This window comes from Propithecus coquereli, unplaced genomic scaffold (assembly GCF_000956105.1).
Source record: "Propithecus coquereli isolate 6110/MARCELLA unplaced genomic scaffold, Pcoq_1.0 Scaffold50, whole genome shotgun sequence".
Taxonomy (NCBI): Eukaryota; Metazoa; Chordata; class Mammalia; order Primates; family Indriidae; genus Propithecus; species Propithecus coquereli.
This window is the reverse complement of record NW_012150841.1, coordinates 4777275-4797842: the sequence shown is the minus strand read 5'-3', so window position 1 is coordinate 4797842 and position 20568 is coordinate 4777275. Positions and strand designations below refer to the sequence as shown.

Sequence of the window (20568 nt, the reverse complement as noted above, 5' to 3'; positions counted from 1 at the left end):
CCTTGGAGGTCACACCATCCCAACCTTTATTAAACCATTATAGGTCATTTTAGTCTCCTCTGATGAGCTGTTCAAATGCCAAACAACTCTTGGAGTTAACAACTCTTTCCTTCCTTATAATCCATATTCTTCTTCTGAAATTTAAATATATCCTGTGTGAACTCTCTCAGCTTGCCTCACTTCAAGTTCTTCTCTATACGTTTCCCACCTTGAGACAAATGGGAAGGAGAGACTGCCCCTTTGCTTTCATATGCAAATTTCATAAATGAGATTGCTTCCACTTCAGTACCTAGTCTCTTCTCATTCTCTGTCAATTGGTCGCCACGCCCATAGACATTAGAATGTTCTTTCTCTAGCATTTGACAAGATTCATTTTCAGCTGCTGACTTTGCTTCCTATCTGGCATAGAAAACCCAAGTCATCAGGTGGGAATTACCTTCAACTTGCTGTCACCATATAAATAATTATATCTGTTCCCATCTTCCCCTCCTCTGAAAATCAAGGTCATGACTCTCCCTTTCTCTAAGATCAGTTGGTTTCATTGGGTTCTGCCTTTCCTCTCCTTCCCAGTACAGTTTATCTCCTCTTCTCCCATGTCCCAAATTCTCGCTACTAATTCTTTCTTACTTTTTTTAATATGATCATGTCTCTCCCATATTTTTTTTAAAAAGGCTTCATTAACACCACATCCCTTCCAACTTCTGCCATATCTCCCCTTCTTTAAAGAACCATTTACATTTGTTGTCTCTATACTTCAAAGAGTAATTCATGCTTGCTAACTTTATTTCCTCACCTCCCACTCACTTCTCAAACCACTACAGTCTAGAATCTATCCTAGCTCAACCAAAACTCAACAATGACTTCTAAGAAGATACATCCAATGGCTACTTTTTAATTCTCATCTTCTTAAACTCTGAGCAGAGTTACGTTAATAATACAAAGTCAAAGAAGTACTTAAAATATCTGAGATAGTTAAGCATGTTGATATTTTTTATGGGAATCCAGTAGGCTCCATTAAAGCATGGACATGATTTCTTCACTGCTGCATTCCCTAATATGTGCCTGGCAAACAAAGGTGTTGAGTAAATATCTGTAGTTTGACTGAAACCCTTTTTCTCTGCCATAATGAATTTCATGATTTTGACTCTCTCCTCTCCTCCTACCTCTCGACCTAGCTTTAAGTGTCTATCTGACTCCTCTACTTTTGCATATTTGTAAATTTGGTATTACTTAAGACTCTGTCTCTGGCACTTCTGATCTTGTCATGATAAATTCTTCATGGGCAATGAATTCCCCCTCCATGGTTTGACTTGTCACCTTTATGCTGACCAATCTCGAGTTCACATCAGTACCTCACCTCTTTCAAACTCCAGATCTGAATTTCCATATGCCTCCAGAAGATTTTCAAATAAATGCTACAGCAGTATTACAACTGGTATATATCCAACAGCTGAATCTTATCCTCCAAATTTGTTCTTCTACCTGTTTCCTGTAATGGTAACCATGCTGTTAAACAGCATCATCCTCTTTCTACTCACCCAGGTGGGAAACTTCTAAGCCAATGTCACCCTTTTCCCTTCATTTATTCCCATATCCAATGATCCTCAAGTCCTATTGATTCCATCTCCATATTTTTGGGCCAGTATTTTTAGTGTATGTTCTGAAGCACATTAATTTCTTGGGATGTTAATAGGGGTCACCAGAAAAGTAAAAAGTATCCACATTAAATGGATTTGAGAAATGCTAAACTGGATAGAGTTAAATAAGTTTCTTTACAGAGGAATTTTTTAGAGCCTTTAATATGATAATGTGCATTCAGTATGGGGATCTTTATGGAGATACCACAAGTATTATTTGCCAAAGTTACTTGGCCATATAGCTCGATTTTTTTTCCTATTTTTTATTTTTTGCAGCACCAAAGGGAATTTTCCCAGAAATCATTTTGGAAAATGGTGGTCTAATCTATCTCCTTCCTTCTCCTTCTGCAGCTGTCCTATTCCAAACCTCTTGCTTACAGACTTACAACAGCTCCCTCATTGCAGGAGGGGGTCTCCTGTCTGCAATGTCTTGCTTCTCCACTTTAATCTCTACACTTCGGTAAAGACACTTCTTACAAAAGTTTGATCATGAATCTTTCCAGAGTAGTAGACATCATTTCCATTACTCTGTCAAGGTCATCTATATCATTACTTAATTTTAGCTTGCTTATTCTATCAGTTACTAACTGAGGAATGTTGAAGTCTTCAACTAGAATAGTGGATTTGTCTATTTCTCCTGTCAGATCTACCAGTTCTTGCCTTGTGTATTTTGATGCTTTGTTGTTAGGAATATACATGTTCAGTATTATTGTTTCTTCTTGGAAAATTGATCCCTTTATCACTATGTAATGCCCCTCTTTATTCTTGATAATTTTCCTTGTTCTGAAGTTAGCTTTGTCTGAAATTAATATAGCTACTCCAGCTTTATTTTGATTAGTAGTATTTGCATGGGATATCTTTCTCCATCCCTTCAATTTTAACTTATGTGAGTCTTTATATTTAAAGTGGGTTTCTTATAGACAATATAAAGTTGGGTCTTGTCTTTTCATAATCCACTCTGACAATCACTGTCTTTTACTTGTTATATTTATACCATTCACATTTAAAGGGTTACTGATACAACCGAATTAATATCTACTACAGTGGTAACTGTTTTCTGTTTTTTGGCATTTGTTTTTTGTTTCTTTTTCCCCCCTCTTCTGCCTTCTCTGGTTTTAATTGAGCTTTTAATATCCTCTCTTAGTATATCAATTATGCCTTTTTTTGTTTTTTTTTATTTCAGCATATTACGGGGGTACAGATGTTTAGGTTACGTATGTTGCCCTTGCCCCCACCTCCCCCCTTGAGTCCGAGTTTCAAATATGTCCATTCTTCGAGTGGTGCTCATTGCACTCTTTGTGTATGAATTATGCCTCTTTTTAAAAAAATTTTAGTGGTTGCCCTAGCACTTACGATATACATTTATACCTAATCTAAGTTCACCTTAAAATAATACTATATTGCATCACATGTAGTACAGTTATGTTATAAGAGAGTATTCCCAATTTCTCCCTAACATCCCTTGTGACATGGCTGCCATTCATTTCATTTATCTGTGTTATAATCATATAATATATGGTTACTATTACTGATTTAAATGAATAGTTACCTTTTAGATTAATTAAGAATAAAAATACAAATATTTTACCTTCATTTATTCCATCTCCAACATTCTTCTTTATGTAGATCTGAGTTTCTGACCTGTATCTATTTCCTTCTATCTGAATAACTTCTTCAAACATTTCTTGTGGGACAGGTCTGTTGACAATGAATTCTCTTTAGTTTTTACCTGAGAAAGTCTTTGTATCTTCTTCACTTCGAAGCATACTTTTGCTGGATGTAGAATTTTAGCTTAGTGGGTTTTTTCCCTTTCAACACTTTAAATATTGCTCTCCATTCTCTTCTTGCTTGTGTTTTTTCTGATAAGTCTAATGGAGTTCTTATCCTTATTCCTCTATATGTAAGCTCTTTCCCTCCCTCTAGCTTCTTTAAGATTTCCTCTTTGTCTTTGGTTTTCTATAGCTTGAATATGCTATTCCTAATTGCAGTTTTATGAATACTTATCCTTTTCTGTGTTCTTTGAGCTATCTGGATCTGTGGTTTGGTGTCTTTAATTCTGGAAAGTTTTTGGCCATTATTACTTTAAATATGTCTTATGCTTCATTCCCTCTCTTCCTTCTGGTATTCCAATTATATGTATATTGTACCTTTTGATAATATTGTCCCACAATTCTTGGATGTTCTGTTTTTTTTTTTTTTACACTTTTAACTGTGTTTCAATTTGTGAAGTTTCTATCACTCTATATTCAAGCTCACTGATTCTTTCCTCTGCTATGTTAAGTCTACTGATAAGTTCATCAAAGCCATTCTTCATTTCTGTTAGTGTTTTTTTAATCTTTAGCATTTCCTTTTGACTCATCCTGAGAGTTTCCATCTCTCTGCTTATATTACCTATGCATTCTTGATGTTGTCTACTTTTTCCACTAAAGCCCTTACCATATTAATCATAGTTACTTTAAATTCCCTGTCTGATAATTGTAACATCTGTGTCATATCTGAGTCTGGTTCTGATGCTTCCTTTGTCTATTCAGACTATATATATTTTTTCTTTTGGCATGCCTTGCAATTTTCTTTTCCCAAAGCTGGACATGTTATATCAGTTCATAGGAACTGAGGTAAAGAGGCCTTTATGGGGAGGATTTCTGTTAATCTAGGAGTTGAGATATATTTAATGTTTATTATAGTACCAGAAGCTTCAAGTTCCTCTATTGTCCTTGTTTTTGTCTCTCATGTTGACTCTGGACTTCCCATCATACCCTTCCTCAGACAGAGTCAGTGTCTTGTTACTCTTTCAGCTGTAATCCACTATTGTTATACTGGAGCCCTGTTGATGTGGTGGTAAAATGTGGAAAGAGGAAATGCTATATAATCTGCCAGTGAAATCTTAGTCTTTTAGTGGACCTGTGCCTTGAGGCTGTGACCTTCACAAGTATTTCTCTAGTGGTATATAGTCTTTTCTCCCTGTCCTCTACTCCTTTCCCTGGCCGTAGTGCTCCAAATATATTTCTTTGAATCTCTGGCCCTTGTTGACTCTCCCCAAAACCCTTAGGTAAGACAGGCAGGCTGAAGGGGGCTACGGCGGGGAGGAACCTAAGATAAAGTTTCAGAATTTTGCTCCCGTAAGTCCACTCCCCTGGAGAGGCAGCCTTTGTTATGGAGAAGATTGAGTGGATTTTACAATGATAATACTGCTGATCCCATTTTACAGATGAGGAAATTGAGACCCTCAGAGAGGTTAAGTGACTTGATCTAGAATACATTAATAGTTCACAGCCTCAAACAGAAAATTTTGGGGTTCTGAAGCAATGCCTATTCCACTATGCTAAAACTAGTACTTACAGAACTTTAGCTGCAGCTCTCCTTGACCTCTCTTCAACAGCACTGATATCAAACAGTATTTGAAACTGAACAATAGCTGCCGGGGCCCTCCCTGTGGACACTTTGTGCCTTGCAACTCACAAAGACTCTCTCCTTGACCAAACTCTAGTCAGGCTCCTCTGAACCTTTTTTCCAACTATGCTTTGGCGTTCAGACTTCCTTATCTGTCTTTGCATCACCTGGTTTTTAGTAAGACTTCTGCTAAGTGCATTTAGCCAGAATCCCCTACTCTTTGTATCTGATTACTCGAGATATCTCACCAAATTCCTCATCTCCCATCATGTCTCAGTTGATATCTGATCACTCTGGCCTGCCATCAGCAAGAATCCTGTCAGGTCAGTTTAGCCAGAATCCCCCCTTACCCTTGAAGTTTCTTCTTAGTAATTTTCCATCCACTGACCCCACCCTGCTCCTTAGCTAAAAATTCCCACTTTTCCTTACTGTATTCAGAGTTGAGCCTGATCTCTCTCCCCTACTGCAAAATCCCATTGCAGTAGTTCCTATACCTCTCTCATTGGTTCCCCCTGAATAAACTCTGCCTTACCATTCTGTAACAAGTGTTATGAGTAATTTTTTTCTTTAACACAACCACAGAGCTGGGGCCCTGTCTCAGAAACGCAGCATGTAGCTCCTATTTGTGCCTGCTGTGCCTTCTGGTTTGCTTTAAAGGAAGTTTCTGCAAAGGCAAATGGCAGATGACCCTGTGTGGGAAATCTTTGGAAGAAAAGAAGTTTTGGAAATCACATATGTGGTGACAATAGCAACAAAATTCACAGTGAGTGTGTGTGTGTGTGTGTGTGTGTGTGTGTGTGTGTGTGTATAGGGGGGATATCTCACTTCTTCCATCTCAGGGTGTCCTTTCCTCCACTCATCCCCTTTCTCCTGAACTCAAAAATGTGGAGACAGGCAGTGGAGCAGACCCTTCTGTCCAATATGCCTGCCTTATACTGCAAACTTCAAATATGCTATTATAGCATCATTCAGAAATAATTGCTGAACAAATAACTTTTGCACCCTGTTTGTGTCTGTTGGCCAGCTTCTACAGGGAGAGACTGCATTTTTTGGAATTAGTCCTGGCAGCTAATTACCAGGATGCTTTATAGCAGTGGCTCTCAAAGTATTGTCCCTGGACTAGCAAGAACAGCATCACCTTGGCAACCTGTTAGAAATGCAAATTCTCAGGGTCCACCCCAGACGTACTGACACAGAACCTCTGGGGATGAAGCCTAAAGTCTGTGTCTGAACAAGCCATCCAGGAGCTCTCCTCTCAAGTTGGAGAGCCAGTGCTTTAGCTTATAGAAGCAATTAAATAGCACTGCATAATTAGTCAGGATACACAAAGTTTCAGCAAGGTTCCTCAGGTCCACTAAACCACTGCTCTATTGAAAGTGTGGTCTGCAGACCAACAGCATCAAAATCCCTGGGAGCTTGTTAGAAGTGCAGAATTTCAGGGTTGCTGCCCAGACCTACTGAATCAGAATTTGCATGTTAATAAAAATTCCCAGGGAATGCAGAAGCACAGTCAAATTTGAGAAGCCCTGCTAACCTTTACTTACAGTGAGGTTAGTTTTGTTTGAAGAGATTAAGCATAGAGAACCAGGTAGGCAGAGGAATCTTCTTTGGTGGCTTTGATGTGGAGCCTAAATAATGGTAGATTTCTTTTAGGACCCTATAAAAAGAAATTTTGGGAAGGGGTGGTTGGGGAAGCACACAGATCGAAATGATCAAAATCCCCAGTCAGCAAAATTTTATATTTCAATTTCAAAGGGCTTTGCATGGTTCTGATCTGATGACACTCTTCCCTGTAAAATGCTTGCAGATCTACTTATGTGGGCAAGATTTCCCAGGGAAACACTGCAGTCATGTAAATTAAGTAAGAAAAGAGAATTGTTAACTCTGTCATTTAAATTGCTGGAGAATCCCTTTTTGGTATGCTGTGCTGTGTGATGTGGTGAATAGAATCTTGAAACCGGAGCCCACAGCATCCCATAACTTTTAATTCCAAAGGCACTTCCCTGAGCAGGAAGTGAAGGCTTCCTTTGTGTGCAAAACCCTGTCACGCATGAAGATGAGGCTCTGAGCCCAGAGAAGCAACCTTGGTGAGCTGGAATGCAGTGCACCCATACTGATCCACAACTCTGCCTGCCTAAGAACTTTCTGCGAGAAGAGGAGCTGAATGCTCAGCAGTAGGATAAATCCAATCATCTGTAATGACTCACATGGAGTCATTAAAGACCAACAAATTGGCAATCTGAGTATTGAGAATGTAGGTTGAGCACCCATTATTGCCTGTTGGATCAAAGAAGAAAAAATGCCTACATGTGTATTTACTCAACAGGCAATAATGGCTCCAAAAGAGCTGGCACACATGAGGAAATAACAGTAATTTTCAAAGTAAATAGTGATAATGATAATACACCTTACAGAAGGCTATGGTTACACAGTGCCTTCATATACCTTATCTCATTGTATCTTTATCTTAAGTGGGTGAAGGAGATGCTATTACACTCAGTGCAAATGAGGAATCTTGTTTTCAGGGAGGTTAGGTGACTTGCCCAAAGTCACATACTTAGGAGAATGGGGACTTGAGCTTGGCTTTCTGAATTCCAAATCCAGTGTTCTGTTTACAATAGCTAAATATGAGCCTTCCTACTCAAAGTGAGGTTTGATGACCAGTAGCATCAGCATCACCTGAAAGCTTGTTTAGAAATGTAGACTTGTTGGTCCCATCCCAGATCCACTGAATCAGAATCTGTATTTAACAAGATGCCCAGGTGATGTGTGTGCATGTTACAAAGTCTGAGAGCAAGCAAACTTTACTCAGTATGACTACTTGCCTAGGTGCTATACCACAATAAGAACAAAACAAAAGCCAACTGCTCAAACTTCACAAAACTAAGGTACTAAATATTACAAAGATTTTCTGAGTGCTTATAATGATGGCTCTGTAGCAGAGATGCATTTTTTTCTTGAAACACTTAGAAAGAACTGACAAAGCCATGGTATTAGTGACAGCAGGAGAGCCTCAAGAAAGAATAGGCAAAGGAATCTCCACCTTTAATACTAAAAAATTAGCAGTTTTAGTGTTTTCATTAAATTCACCAAAACATGCTGATTTTCTACCAGTATCATTTTTTTTAAGTTCACCTTTTAGAACAATACTTTCTATTACCCTGGGCTCAGTCTTAAGAAGAGAGGGGCTAAGTAACATCAGAATGGTGAACTCTTGAACATTGGTGCTATGGTCAGGAGAATGCCTTGTTTTTTATTTTTTAAAGTGCCCATCAATACATGAGTGGATTAATAAAATGTGGTATATGTATACCATGGAGTACTATTCAGCTTTAAGAAACAATGGTGATATAGCACCCCTTGTATACTCCTGGATAGAGCTGGAACGCATTCTACTAATTGAAGTATCCCAAGAATGGAAAGACAAGCACCACATGTACTCACCATCAAATTGGTATTAACTGATCAACACATAAGTGCACATATAAGAATAACTTCTATTGAATGCCGGGCAGGGGGGAAGGGGAGGGGGAGGGGGGAGGAGGAGATGGGTGTATGCATACACAAAGAGTGCGATGCGCACCATCCGGGGGATGGACATGCTTGAAGCTCAGACTTGGGGGGTGGCAAGGGCAACATACGTAACCTAAACATCTGTACCCCCATAATATGCTGAAATTAAAAAAAAAGTGTGTTTCACGTTTACATTTGGGTATGGGTGTGGCCAATGTTTCGAGACTTTACTTCAAGCAAATAAGGGCATGTGTACTGTAGAGAGCTGACTTCCAGGGTGCTCACTGGAAAATGCAGAGTGCTTTGCCCTCCCATGTGGAAATGTGCTGCTGAATGGGGACTGAGGTCAACTTCACACCTTCCCAAACTGTACTAGGACCAGAGAAAGTGGTAAGGTGTTTGGTTCTCTAAGAATTTTTCCTCATGTAAAGTAAATGGCAAGATCTGGAAGCAGAATGGATGCTTATTGCTTATCAACAAGTTTGAAACCAAGATTTGTCAAGGATGAAAAATGAGGATAGATATAAAGAAATCACATGGTCATGCTACCAGGCAAAATTATAGTTGACCAAAACAAATCAGTACGGAGGGAGAGCACATTTCCTATCTTATAAGCCATTAACCAGCAATAATTTATTAAGCACCTGCTGCACACTCCACATTATGCTAGTCTCCAGGAGAGATGTGGCAGTATCGGACATTGTTCCTGCCCTTGAAGAGTTCATGATCTTGCTTGAGAGAAATGATCACATGACAACATAGCAAATTATATAAGAGTCTACAATTAAGCATTAAACAATGTGGATACAAATGAGATCCACATAGACTTAAGGAAGAGAAGAAGCCATGAATCTGAGAAAGCCTCATGAAGTAGGAGGCATGTGAGTTGAACCTTAAAGGAAGGAGGGAGGGTATTTCTAGGGAGAAGAACAACAGAAGTAGATGTGTAAAGATGGGGGCTGTGAGATGGGGGCCTGCACACTCCTATAATCATAAAGGAAAGAAAGATTGGATATGTGTCACTCAAATGTAGAGGTTTGGCATCTAAAACCACACCTCCTGGTGGCATCTAGGCCCTATTTGGAATCATCTTTACCAGCATCCAGTGGTGTTTGTCAAACTCAAGAATAACTAGACATCTATGTTGGATCATTCTTGACTGTAAGCTTCATGGAGACAAGGTCGTGGCCATCTTGAGTGAAGGGATGAATATATCTTAGAAATCTGAGCCCTAAATCACTAGATGTATAACTCCGGATGAGTGTAAGACACTTAGGGTTGATGCTTTCAGGGTTCCACCCATATATAGTCTCAGCTCACACTTACCTCTACATGCCAAGGTCACTTACTATTAACACAAACACCTGTAGCTCTGTGCCCAAGGCTTTTTTTTTTTTTTTAAATTCTAGTTGTGGGACAAATATAGCATATGGAAATGATAGAGATTTAATGCTCCTGTATGCAGCCGGATCAACCAATGATGGCTGGAGTTGGGGAATAAATATCCAGCTTCTTTACCCACAGTTGAGATTCCTTGAACACGTGTTCTACGGTGTCTCCCAGAGTTCCCCAGTGAGACTGAGCCCTGGCTGCCCACAGTGGACACTTGCTTGATAAATACTCCTCTGATTGGCTTCCTGCTACTATTTACTTCCACACTCCCCTATTGGCCTTTCTAATATCACCTCCCAAGATAACTGACTGCATTTGAATAAACCTGCATCTCCACTGTACTTGCAGCCCATGAGTTAATCCTAAAGTGGAAGACCTAACAATGGGGATCTTTCAAAATACCAGAAACAATATTCTTGAGAGGATTTCTTAGAGAGCAAGAAGATAAAAATAGCTTCTCTATTCCCTCATTGCCTCCTTTTGTTCAAAATATGAATTCTGAAGTTGAAAGCATGACTTATTATTCAGGGTTTCCCATATGAAATAACAACTGGTGTTGATTTCCTTTTTTTCTTTTCTTGTCTTTTAAAGGTTAGAGATTACTCACCCCCCCCTGCTGGTCATTAAATCAGTCTGGCAGGATTCCTCAGTAGTTCTGTGGCCTTCCGGGTATGTCGTGGTGATACAGGCAGTGCTGCAGGCAGGTGACTTCAAAGGTCTGCTTTAAGCCTATTTCAAGTATCACTTGGGGCTCACGTTGAGCCCCAAAGTTAGGCACCAGATGGCACATCCCACAAAGTCAAAGCTGATCAGCTCACCAGTATCTCACATTTGCCTAGATCTGGTACCAAAGGATGATGCAACCACTCAGGTAGAAAACAAATAACTTCTGTTAACTTACTTCTCCTTCTCTTACTTATCAAGGAGTTACCAATTCAATGCTCAACAATTCCGTGAGGTTTATAGGTCTGGTGAATCCCGAAAGGTTCAGTTTTTGTGTTCGTTTAAAAAATAATCATCCTTCCCTAACTCTAACAGGGCATCTATCAAGATACCATGAGTCATTAGGTGGGCTTCCTCTCACACTATGGCTTTATATTTAAATTTCACCTTAAATTAGAAGTTTAACTAAAGCTTGTCCCAAATGTGTACCTGAATGGGGAAGTAAAAGATTGATTCCCCACATCTAAATGAGACAAGTGGGGTGGGCATTGGACATGCCAGCCACAGAAATGAAACATGCTTCAAAGTGAGATAACCTTACAATGAGATTGTATTTAGATTATTTGGATGCAAACCTATGAAATGACAGGAGAATGAAAAGCAATCTCAATCTCTCCTTAATTTTCCTCTAGTGCAAAAATAAAGTGTAAAAGCAATTGACTGGTCCAGCAAATGCATAAATGCTGTCCTTTCCGGCCTGGGCTCAATCTTTTCTAAGAGTTTCTGCCACTTGGATAACTCACAGAAGGGACTAGACTGCCCAAGGCTTCATAGCACCTGTCACTAGACAAAGCACCCTGAGATGCTAAAAGCAGATTCTAGCATTAGCATCTGCAGAGATGACCTTTAAGGAGCCTTTTAAACCCAAGGTTCTTTGATTCCATGTTCCTTGGATGCAAGCTCTTCTATTGTCGTTTTACACTCAGAAAAGCAGAGCAGCTGGAATAGGCAACAAAGCACTGCTTCCTGCCTCCTTGGCAGGTCATCACTCACAGTAGGGTCTTACACACTGTCACAAGTACCCTGGCCTAAGTGGGCAACGGCTACAGATTGAGGCTTCAGGCATGCCAATAATGGCACTTTACTAATTGACAAGCCTCAAAGGCCAGTGTCAATTTAGCAGTATTGTCATTCAAGCAGTTATAATGCATTCAGTTTCTTGGGTTCCTCTACAGTGGGTGGCAGGGGACAGAGCTATAGGAGAGAGCAAGATAACTGCATCTTGGGAAAGATTATACTGGAAAATCTGGTCTCTGCCCAACTGCCCAAAAGAGCATCACCTCAGAAGTTGTAATATTTGTCCCCAGTGAAAGTTCTATAAGATTTTTGGATATGAACTTCTCTTTGGCTTTTTATTTTACATAATCAGTTTAGCTAAAACAAAATCCTAAAAACAAACCAAAAAAACCACACACAAAGTGGAGTGTTTCTTCACCTTGGCACTACTGACATTTGGGGCCAGATAATTCTTCATTGTGGGGGGTGTCCTGTGCATTATAAAATGGTTAGCAGTGACCCCGGCCTCTGCCCACTAGATGCCAGTAGCACATGCCCCCTCCCCAGCTTTGATAAACAAAAATGTCTCCAGGCATTGCTAGATGTTTCTTGGGGGACATAGTCACCCCCGGTTGAGACCTACTGCCTTACAGTATTAACTTTCTAAAAATTGCTCTAATAATTCAATTTTGGAATACAACATAGGAACTTTTAATGTAAAGAACAGTAAATATTTTAGGCTTTGTAAGCCACATATAGTCTCTGCTGCATAGTCTTCTTGGTTTTTGTTTTATTTTGTTGACAATCTTTTAAAAATGTACAAACACACTCTAAGCTCAAAAATAGGCTGGAATTTGCTTATCTTAGATTGTAGAGGAAGAAATGATGGTGATTCCTGTAATGATTCAAAGTGTTGAGACAGTATTTGGAAAAACTGGGATCTTGATCCAGCTATCGGGTCCTTGTGATCCTGAGCTAGCAGTTATGCTGCTCTTCTTGGAAAACCTGAAGTAAATAACTCCAAGTTAGATTTTATTCATCTTTTTTGCAACTTGATTCTTTTTTTTTGAGACAGGGTCTCCCTCTAGTCACCTGGGCTAGAGTACAGTAAGCACCATAGTTCATAGCAACCTCCAGCTCCTGGGCTCAAGCCATTCTCCTGCCTCAGCCTTCCGAGTAGCTAGGGCTATACCACACCCAGCTAATTTTTCTACTTTTTGTAGAGACAGGGTCTTGCTCTTGCTTAGGCTGGTCTCGAACTCCTGGCCTCAAGCAATCCTCTCACCTTGGCCTCCTAAAGTGTTGGGATTACAGACAGGCGTGAGCCACAGTGCCCAGCCACAACTTAATTCTACTTAATGTATTTAAACATAAAAAGGTTTAAATAAAATGGACTCAATATTTGAACAAAATGACATTCCCTAGTAAATGGAAGAAGGTTTGCTTAGTGAGGACACGTCCTTTCCTTGGTTTGGAATAAAACATCCTGAATTTCCTTTGAAGAAGTAGATGTTGTATAAAGGAAGTGCCCCTACCCAATTTTAAAACTGAGATATGCTTTGCTATGACCACAGAGGTTATCAAGGATGGAAGAATAGTATCTTGCACAAAAGAAGCCTAGAAACTGCTGGTAAAGTTGTAAAAATAAAAATGTTATTAAAAAATACATTTCAAAGTAGTTTCTATGGAATTTTCCTTACCCATCACATAAATGTCTGAGTAAACTAGGGTCGGTCCATTCAACAAGTAATTTTTGAGCAGCTACTATGTGCCATGGACTGCGTGAGGCAGTAGAGTTGAATCCACCTGCACCCTGCCAATGAATAGCACTCAAACAGGAAGCAGTTACCCTCAACCATCCAGAGATTTTTCCAGTAAAATCTTGTGTCTTTGTATATTGCTAATTACAAATATCTTATGGTTTACTTTTGGCATTTGGAGTTTCTATATGTGGATTTTAATTGACACCAGACAGAATCAGTCAAGAAAATGTCCTTATGATCCAATTACCACTGTTAGAACAACGGTATGGGATGGGACTTTGGTCAAGTATAATTCGTTTGGATAAAAAAATTTACATTTTAAATCTTTCAAGTAGTTTATCATATGAAAGTCAATTATAGGGCACTGGACTTAGAATCCAAAATCCTGGGTCCCAGTTCTGGTTCTGTCCTTGTCTTTTTTCCACGGACAAGTCAGTAAACTTCTAAGGAGCAGTCTTCCCATCAATAAAATGGAATAACAGTACTTTTCCCAGTTTATTGTATTTAAACATACTGTATTTTTTGACTTATAAAGTACCATAAAGTTGATATCATTATCTTAAGGACTGGGCTATACTGATTCTTCACTCTACACAGATGATACTGGAACAAATCAAGTATTGTTTTGGTCACAGCCTGGATCAATTACACTTCTTACACTTCATTTTGGGTGTTCACAAAGAAGAAAAGAAACATATCTATAAAAGCTTGTGAGGCCTTACTTTCAAATTTGCTCTGAGATGAACATCATAGATTTTCTGTTAAAAGATATAATGAGCTAAATTTAATTTCCTAGCGAAATGAAGACTTTTGAAGAGCAGCATTTATTTAAAGAGGTTCAGAAATTAATGGTTGAGCCCTTACCACCATTAGGTCCCACCCACTTTTGCTTAAAATTACATCTTTGCCCTGTAGCCTCCAGAGGAAACCAACCACTGCTAGGGAAAGTCATTCCCTTGTAGTGTGGGGTCAAATTCTGCACTACAGAGTATTGTAATCACATCACTTGCACAAATTTGAGAAAGCTCCTCCAAACCGGGTCAGCTGGATTTTCAAACATAATTTTTTTTTTCTGTAATACTCTCAATTACATTTTTAAAAAGTCAAACTGGTTTTTCATTTTTTGTCATCACCCCTCCTTCCTGGTTTATTTTTGGTCAGCAAGTAGCTGGACTAATATCCCAAGAAGGATCTCCTTTACTAAACAGGTACAACCCCAAAACAGTATAAGGAAAGAATGGGTCTATTCTTCATGCTTGAAGCAGCACCCTACATAGCCCGACAAGTTACTTCCTCCAGTTTTGTAGTGGGGCCTCAGAAAACCTCAAACTCTGCTTATGCTCTGTCCACTTCACTTCAAATGCCATGCCATAAAAAAGGCAGGGACTGTTTGGTGTTGTGTACAGTGTTAACTGTCAGTGCTATCCTTGATGCCAGTAATGAAGTATCAGAATAACACTAGTAACGGCAGTAACAGTGACTCTTTCACTCCTGACACCTTTTGTAAAGGACAAGTCATCATGTCTTTAAATGGAAAAAAAAAATGATGTGATCACTCCCACACTTTACATTACCATGACTACTGAAGGTCCATTTTCCTGTCCCCAGGCTCTATACCTACCAAAAATAAGGGATGGATGAAGGAAGAAAAAATGGATATGTAATTTAAAATGAAAGGCAATTTCCCTGGTTTCGTAAGTTAAGGTTTTTATAAGCTGTATGAACTCATTTGACCAGAGTCATCAGCTACAAATGAGTTTGGACCACTATTAGGCTTGGTTTTGATTTTACCCAGACACCTAGAACATGAAAAACCATCCCGTTTCTTAAAAGAACCCACTGATTCAACCACTGTCCTTTAAAGTTGCCCTTTAGGCACAGAGGCAAACCCAGCCTCTGTCTCCAGTTCCAACCTTTACCTATAATAGTATTTTCTGTCCTGAACTGATCAAAATCAAATAGGGGAAATGGAACCCAGTTGAAAAGAGATCTGATGTATGTGCCTGTTGATGTCTCATTAACCTTGAGAGTGAATGTAACTGGTGACTGCCTGTCACAGTGGCTTGATGGTTTGTTAGGGGGGAAAAAGCCAGTGGAAACATCACTTTGAAAAAAAATACAAAGAGAAATATCATTTGGTAGATCATTCATCAAAAGATGGGGCATTTCCAACTGTCAGGACTGGCTAAATTATAGTTTCCTTAAGCCCGTGATGAATCTACTACATGTTTTCTTGGGAAAGCATTTGGAGCAGTTTATCTGTGTGTCAAAATATGGTCACTGAAGTATTGAAAAAAACCACTCTGATGTTGGAAGTATAATTATTAGAAAAGCAAACATCTCAGGATTAACGTTACCAAGGTTCTGCGATAAGTGAATGCGTGATGATTTGTATGCCATTAAAAATATCATGAGCCACTCAATGTAAAAAGGTCCTATTTCCAGTGATTCCCTAGTCAGATTCCCCTCATTACTAATTGCTGATTGATAACATGTCAACAAACAGAGGGAGGGAAATAATAGAGGCAAATTAGCTTGTCTCTAGGGATAAACTGTTACCTGTAGAGGAAAAGAAGAGGAAAGTGTTCCCCACGTTCACTGGTAGCTTCCCCTTGGGATAAGTACGCTAGAAATCTAACTGTCCTCTATTCCCAGATCCGGACAGAGACCCACACAAAACCAGCACCGTCCATGCCTCTGCCCCAGGGTCCCAGCTGGGGCTGGTTCCGCCTGCCCTCCCCAAAAGAGAACATTAAGTAAACATACCCCACAATCCCCACGGGGGTTCAGACGGAACATTCTCACCTATTTTTACTTTTCTCTGCTGGGATCTCCACTTTTCCATCTCTAGTCCTCACTCCTCTGCTTTTCTTAGGAACTTCCCGAAAGTTACCACCATTAACCTCACTTTTCACAACAAATTCCCACCTCCCGCTGCGGCAGCTGGAGGCACAACCGGCTTCTCTTAACTAGCTGCGCTGTTTCCTGTGCTCTTCTCAGGGCCATACAGCATGGCTTCTGTTCTCACTCTCTGGCTCTTCCCCTCACCCCCACTCTCAAATGCACCTAAATAAAAGTGGATCAGTTCCCTCTTTTCCCAAAGTTTTTGTATTTCAGAGGAGAGGAGCTACTGTGAAAGATGAAATAACTGCGAATTACAGACATAATTTCCTACCCGAGAAGGCAGAGATTGCTCTCTCGCTCGGGGGAACAGGGCAGCAGGACAGCCCCCTGTCTTCGCCACGGGCCACACTTCTTTCCGGTTGGGTGGGAGGCATTTTCCTCACCATTTCGCCTCACATTCTTCTTCAGCCTCCAACCTCCACCCGCCCCAGCAGCCTTTCCCCAAACACTCCGGGGGCCAGAGGAAGGGAGAAAAAAAAATTGGGGACAGGGAGGGGTATCTCAGGATCCCCTCCAAGCATAGTATTTTGTTCTCAAGTACCAGGACTGGCTAGAATGTCTTCTCTTGTTCTGCTCCTTCCTGGCCCAGTTACCCAAAGCCTCCCCGCCCCCAGGCCCACTGTGACCAAAACAAGCGCACCGACCACGGCACCGTGGCCGCCGCCGCCGCCCCAACTGTTGCAGCAACTGCGGGGTGGCGGCGGAGGCGACGCGGACAGGGCCACGGCTGGGCCGGACCCGGACCGGACGCTCCCTTCTCAGGAGTCTGGGAGGCTCCGCTCGACCGCCTTGGGGCGCGCGGTGCAGGGGAGCCCCTGCGGCAACCGCCCGGGATAGGAGAGGTGGCGCTCTCAGCTGGGACCCCAGCGCAGAGCCAGCCCAGCCGCGGCCGCTGAGCCGGCGGAGGCTGCCGGCACCCGCCCCCCCCATCTCACCTTTAAGATCAGGTCGGTGTGATGCTGGTCCAGCATGTTGGCTTTCTGGAAGGAGGTGACGATGACCCGGCCGTAGCGCCCAGGGGTCTGCAGGTCCGAGTAGAGCCGGTGCTTGGAGCGGTTGACCGGGAAGAGGCTGTTGACGAGGTTGCGCTCGATCTTGGCCAGGCTGTGCTGGGGCGCCAGCAGGTGCTCCACGCTCTCCTCGACCTGGTAGCGGCTGAAGCTGGCGCCGAGCAGGATGGAGATGAGCACCGGCGCCGAGGCGAAGAAGACCGGGTGACTGGCAATGAAGTGGCCGAGCCGGGAGAAACACGTCCTCAAGCCCCTGTGCAGAACCTGCCGCAGCATCCTAGAGCAGAGCGGGCGCGGGAGGAGGGCGAGGCGCACGCTCGGCGCGGGCTCGGGCGGCGGCGGCGGCGGCGGCGGCGGCGGTGGCGGCGGCGCTATCGCCAGGAGACTCTGCGCGCCAGCCCAGGAACACGAGGACGGAGAATTCCAGGCTACACCCAGTCCCCTCCCCTCCCCGCGCTCCCCTCCCCCGTCCCGGCCCGCCGAGCTCGCGCTCCCCTCCCCTGTCCTACTCCTGGGAGACCCAGAGATAAATAAAGAAATGGCCCCGATTTTCCAAACAAAAAGTAAAGAGTTCTCCCAGGGAGGTGGGGGGGCGTCGGGCGGACCCGCTGAGAGCCAAGTCTCCCCAGAGGCGGAAAGGAGCTGGCTGAAGACTGCGTGCGCCCCGGCTCTCGCCAGGCTCAGGTGGTGGCGCGCACTGGCTGGTGCCGAGAGGGGGTGGGGAGCGAAGACGCTCGAACGTGGAAATCACGCCTCCTCCCAAGTAAGAGCCATTTAAAATACCCCCCAACACTGCAGCTTTGGCGGGACCACAGGGTCCGGGTGTGCGTCTGGAGCACGTCCACTCAAAAGGTGTCCGTGGAGAATCTCTCTGCCCCTAATTTATGGTCGCTCCAGAGTGCATTGGGGCTGAGTAGCTCTGCTGCACACCCCAAAGCTCCCTACCCAGCCCCCCCAGTAATAAAAGTGCTGATAATGGTGGTCAGCCGATGGAACCGTCCATCGCTAGGGCTCCTGGGCTCCGGGGCTCCTAGGCTCCCGGGTCTTCGCCCGGCCTTCTCCTCCTCCTCCTCTCTCTGTCGTCACTGGCAGGTCTGGGGGACCTGGTGTGGCGGGGCTAGCGCGGGCGTCTCTGCGGGTGTCGAGTGTTTGAGAAAGGCTGGCCAGGGAGTCAGTAGCTTTAACCCTCTTCTCTCCCTCACCCCGCCCTCTGCTCCACACGCGAGGGTGTGAGAGTTGGGGGAACCTTATCTCAGACCACAGGAGATACAAGTCTCCGAGTGTGTCGAGCCGCAGGGGGCGCGGGGGAGCCCGGGGGGCGCCGACGGCTTGGCAAAGTTGGGCGTGTGTGTGTGCGCGCCAGCCGTGAGCTAGCCGGCAGCCACTGTGGTTCCCCTCGCACTCCCCCTCCAGAGAATTCCCTGAGAAGGCGGGCGCCGGCTTCGGGCCCGGGATAGACCTGCGGCGGCGGCGGGAACGGCCACGCACAGGTACAATTTAGCGCGTTTCGTTTCGCGCTCCAAGCCTCTGGGTCCGTCCACTGCAACGCAGACCGAGCCGGATCTCGGAGTCTTGGTCACTGAGGCGCTTTCTGTGGCCGGGGGAGGGAGGGCGTGGGGACCTGGGCGCGACAAGGGGTTCTTTGGCTTTGTCCGCGCTCTGAGCACTCGACCTCCCCTTCCCATTCCTGCTCAGCCTCCCAGCGCCAAGGGTCGAGCGGGAGGCGGTGGACCGCACTACTGAGCATGGACTTGCATATTAATCAAAGCTGAAGGAAGGCGAAATAGGGACAGGAGGAGGAGGAAGAAGAAGAGGAGGAACAGAGGCAGAGAGGGAGAGAGAGAGCGCGAGGGAGTGAGACAGGGGGAGAGAGAGGGAGGAACGGGTGGGAGAACGCGCCTCAGGGAGGCATTTCCCTAACGTTCCCATTCCAGACTCCCCTACGCTAAGCAGCCCTCCACTTCTCAAACTGAACTTGGGAACTTGCACGTTGGAAAAAGGAAGTCACGGGCTGGGAAATCCTTCTTTTTAAAAATCTTCTCCTCCCTTCCTCCATACCAGACCCTCCTTCCTATGCCGTCCCTCGGCAACATCTGCACCTGCTGCGCTGCCCACCCCGTTGGCGCACCTGCCTGCTCTGCCTGCGCTCCTTAGGTCCTTCCACCCGTCTCTCGGAGGAGTTCTCTGCTCATCCTCGCTCTTCCCCCACCCGGCTCTCTGTTTCCAAAGGCTCCCCAGGACGCTTAAGTCTAGCGGCTTCCAGCCTACCCTTCTCCCTCAGTATTGCCATCCCCGGGAGGGACACATTTGAAGGGGCTAGAAATTCCCCTGCCACACTCCACTCGTGCCCTTCCCCCAGCATCTTAATTTCTGCTCGCGGAGACGCCGCTGCTCTGCAGCGCTTTGCTGATTCACGATGATCGCGGAGGGAAAAGCCTCATTGACTTGTGCCCCTGCAAGCGGCGAGGCGAGCGCAAGTGGCTGCGAGGGCACGCGCTTTGGGAAACCACCCACCATTGCGCAGCCGAGGTGCTAAATGACAGGGTGGATGCCCTGCGTGGCTCTTAGCCCGGGCAGACGGAAAGACGGAAGGGCGGGGAGGGGGGTGGCTGTGGGAAATACTGGGAACCCGGCTCTTTGAGACTAAGCCAGCGGCATCTAGTGGGTGGGCACCTCTCAGGAGGCCTAAAATCAGTCTCTGCACAGGGAACGAACAGAGACGTTTCGTGTGTCCTGATGCTAGCGCAGGGACAAAAGTAAGAGAAAGAAAACCAGCCGACGGGTCTCTTCGGCGCCTTTAACGTTTTGGCGAAGTTCTTTTCATCATGAAGTATTTGACCCTCAAATGGTTCCCTCCCAACTTTGGTTCACCCTCGTCCCTAGAATTTCCAGCCTTTTAATGTCAGCTCTCAGGCAGGCTGAAGAGCAGAGTGCCCTCTCTCAGCGCCTGGGCTGAATCTTAGAGCGGGAGAAACCCTGCATTGCTCAGCTGGTGGGGGCGGGAGCGCTGTCCTCCCACACGGAAAAGGCCTTTCCTTTGAGACCAAGGCATTTTCCTCTAATCCTCCCAACTCTATTCCTAATTGTCCTTATGTATACTCTCGGGGAACTTCCGCCCTGCCTCTTTCAGTTCAGAGACAGAAACTGCCCGAGAACGGATATTGGACCACCTTTTACTGCGGGCGATCTAGTTAATGTTGTCTAAACTAGTTAGTGTTGTCTAAATTGAGTTGGAGGGAG

General features: G+C 43.9%; 1 protein-coding gene across 1 annotated transcript in view; it reads right to left on the bottom strand.

The window, feature by feature from the left end:
* The window catches only part of PTCHD1 (patched domain containing 1), a 52314-nt gene extending 34708 nt beyond the window's left edge, over window positions 1-17606 (bottom strand). The window contains exon 1 of the mRNA XM_012656329.1: window positions 17254-17606. Coding sequence (XP_012511783.1) covers window positions 17254-17604 — 351 coding nt within the window. The 5' untranslated portion in view covers window positions 17605-17606. The remainder of the gene's footprint in view (window positions 1-17253) is intronic.
* Between the last annotated feature and the right edge of the window lie 2962 nt (window positions 17607-20568).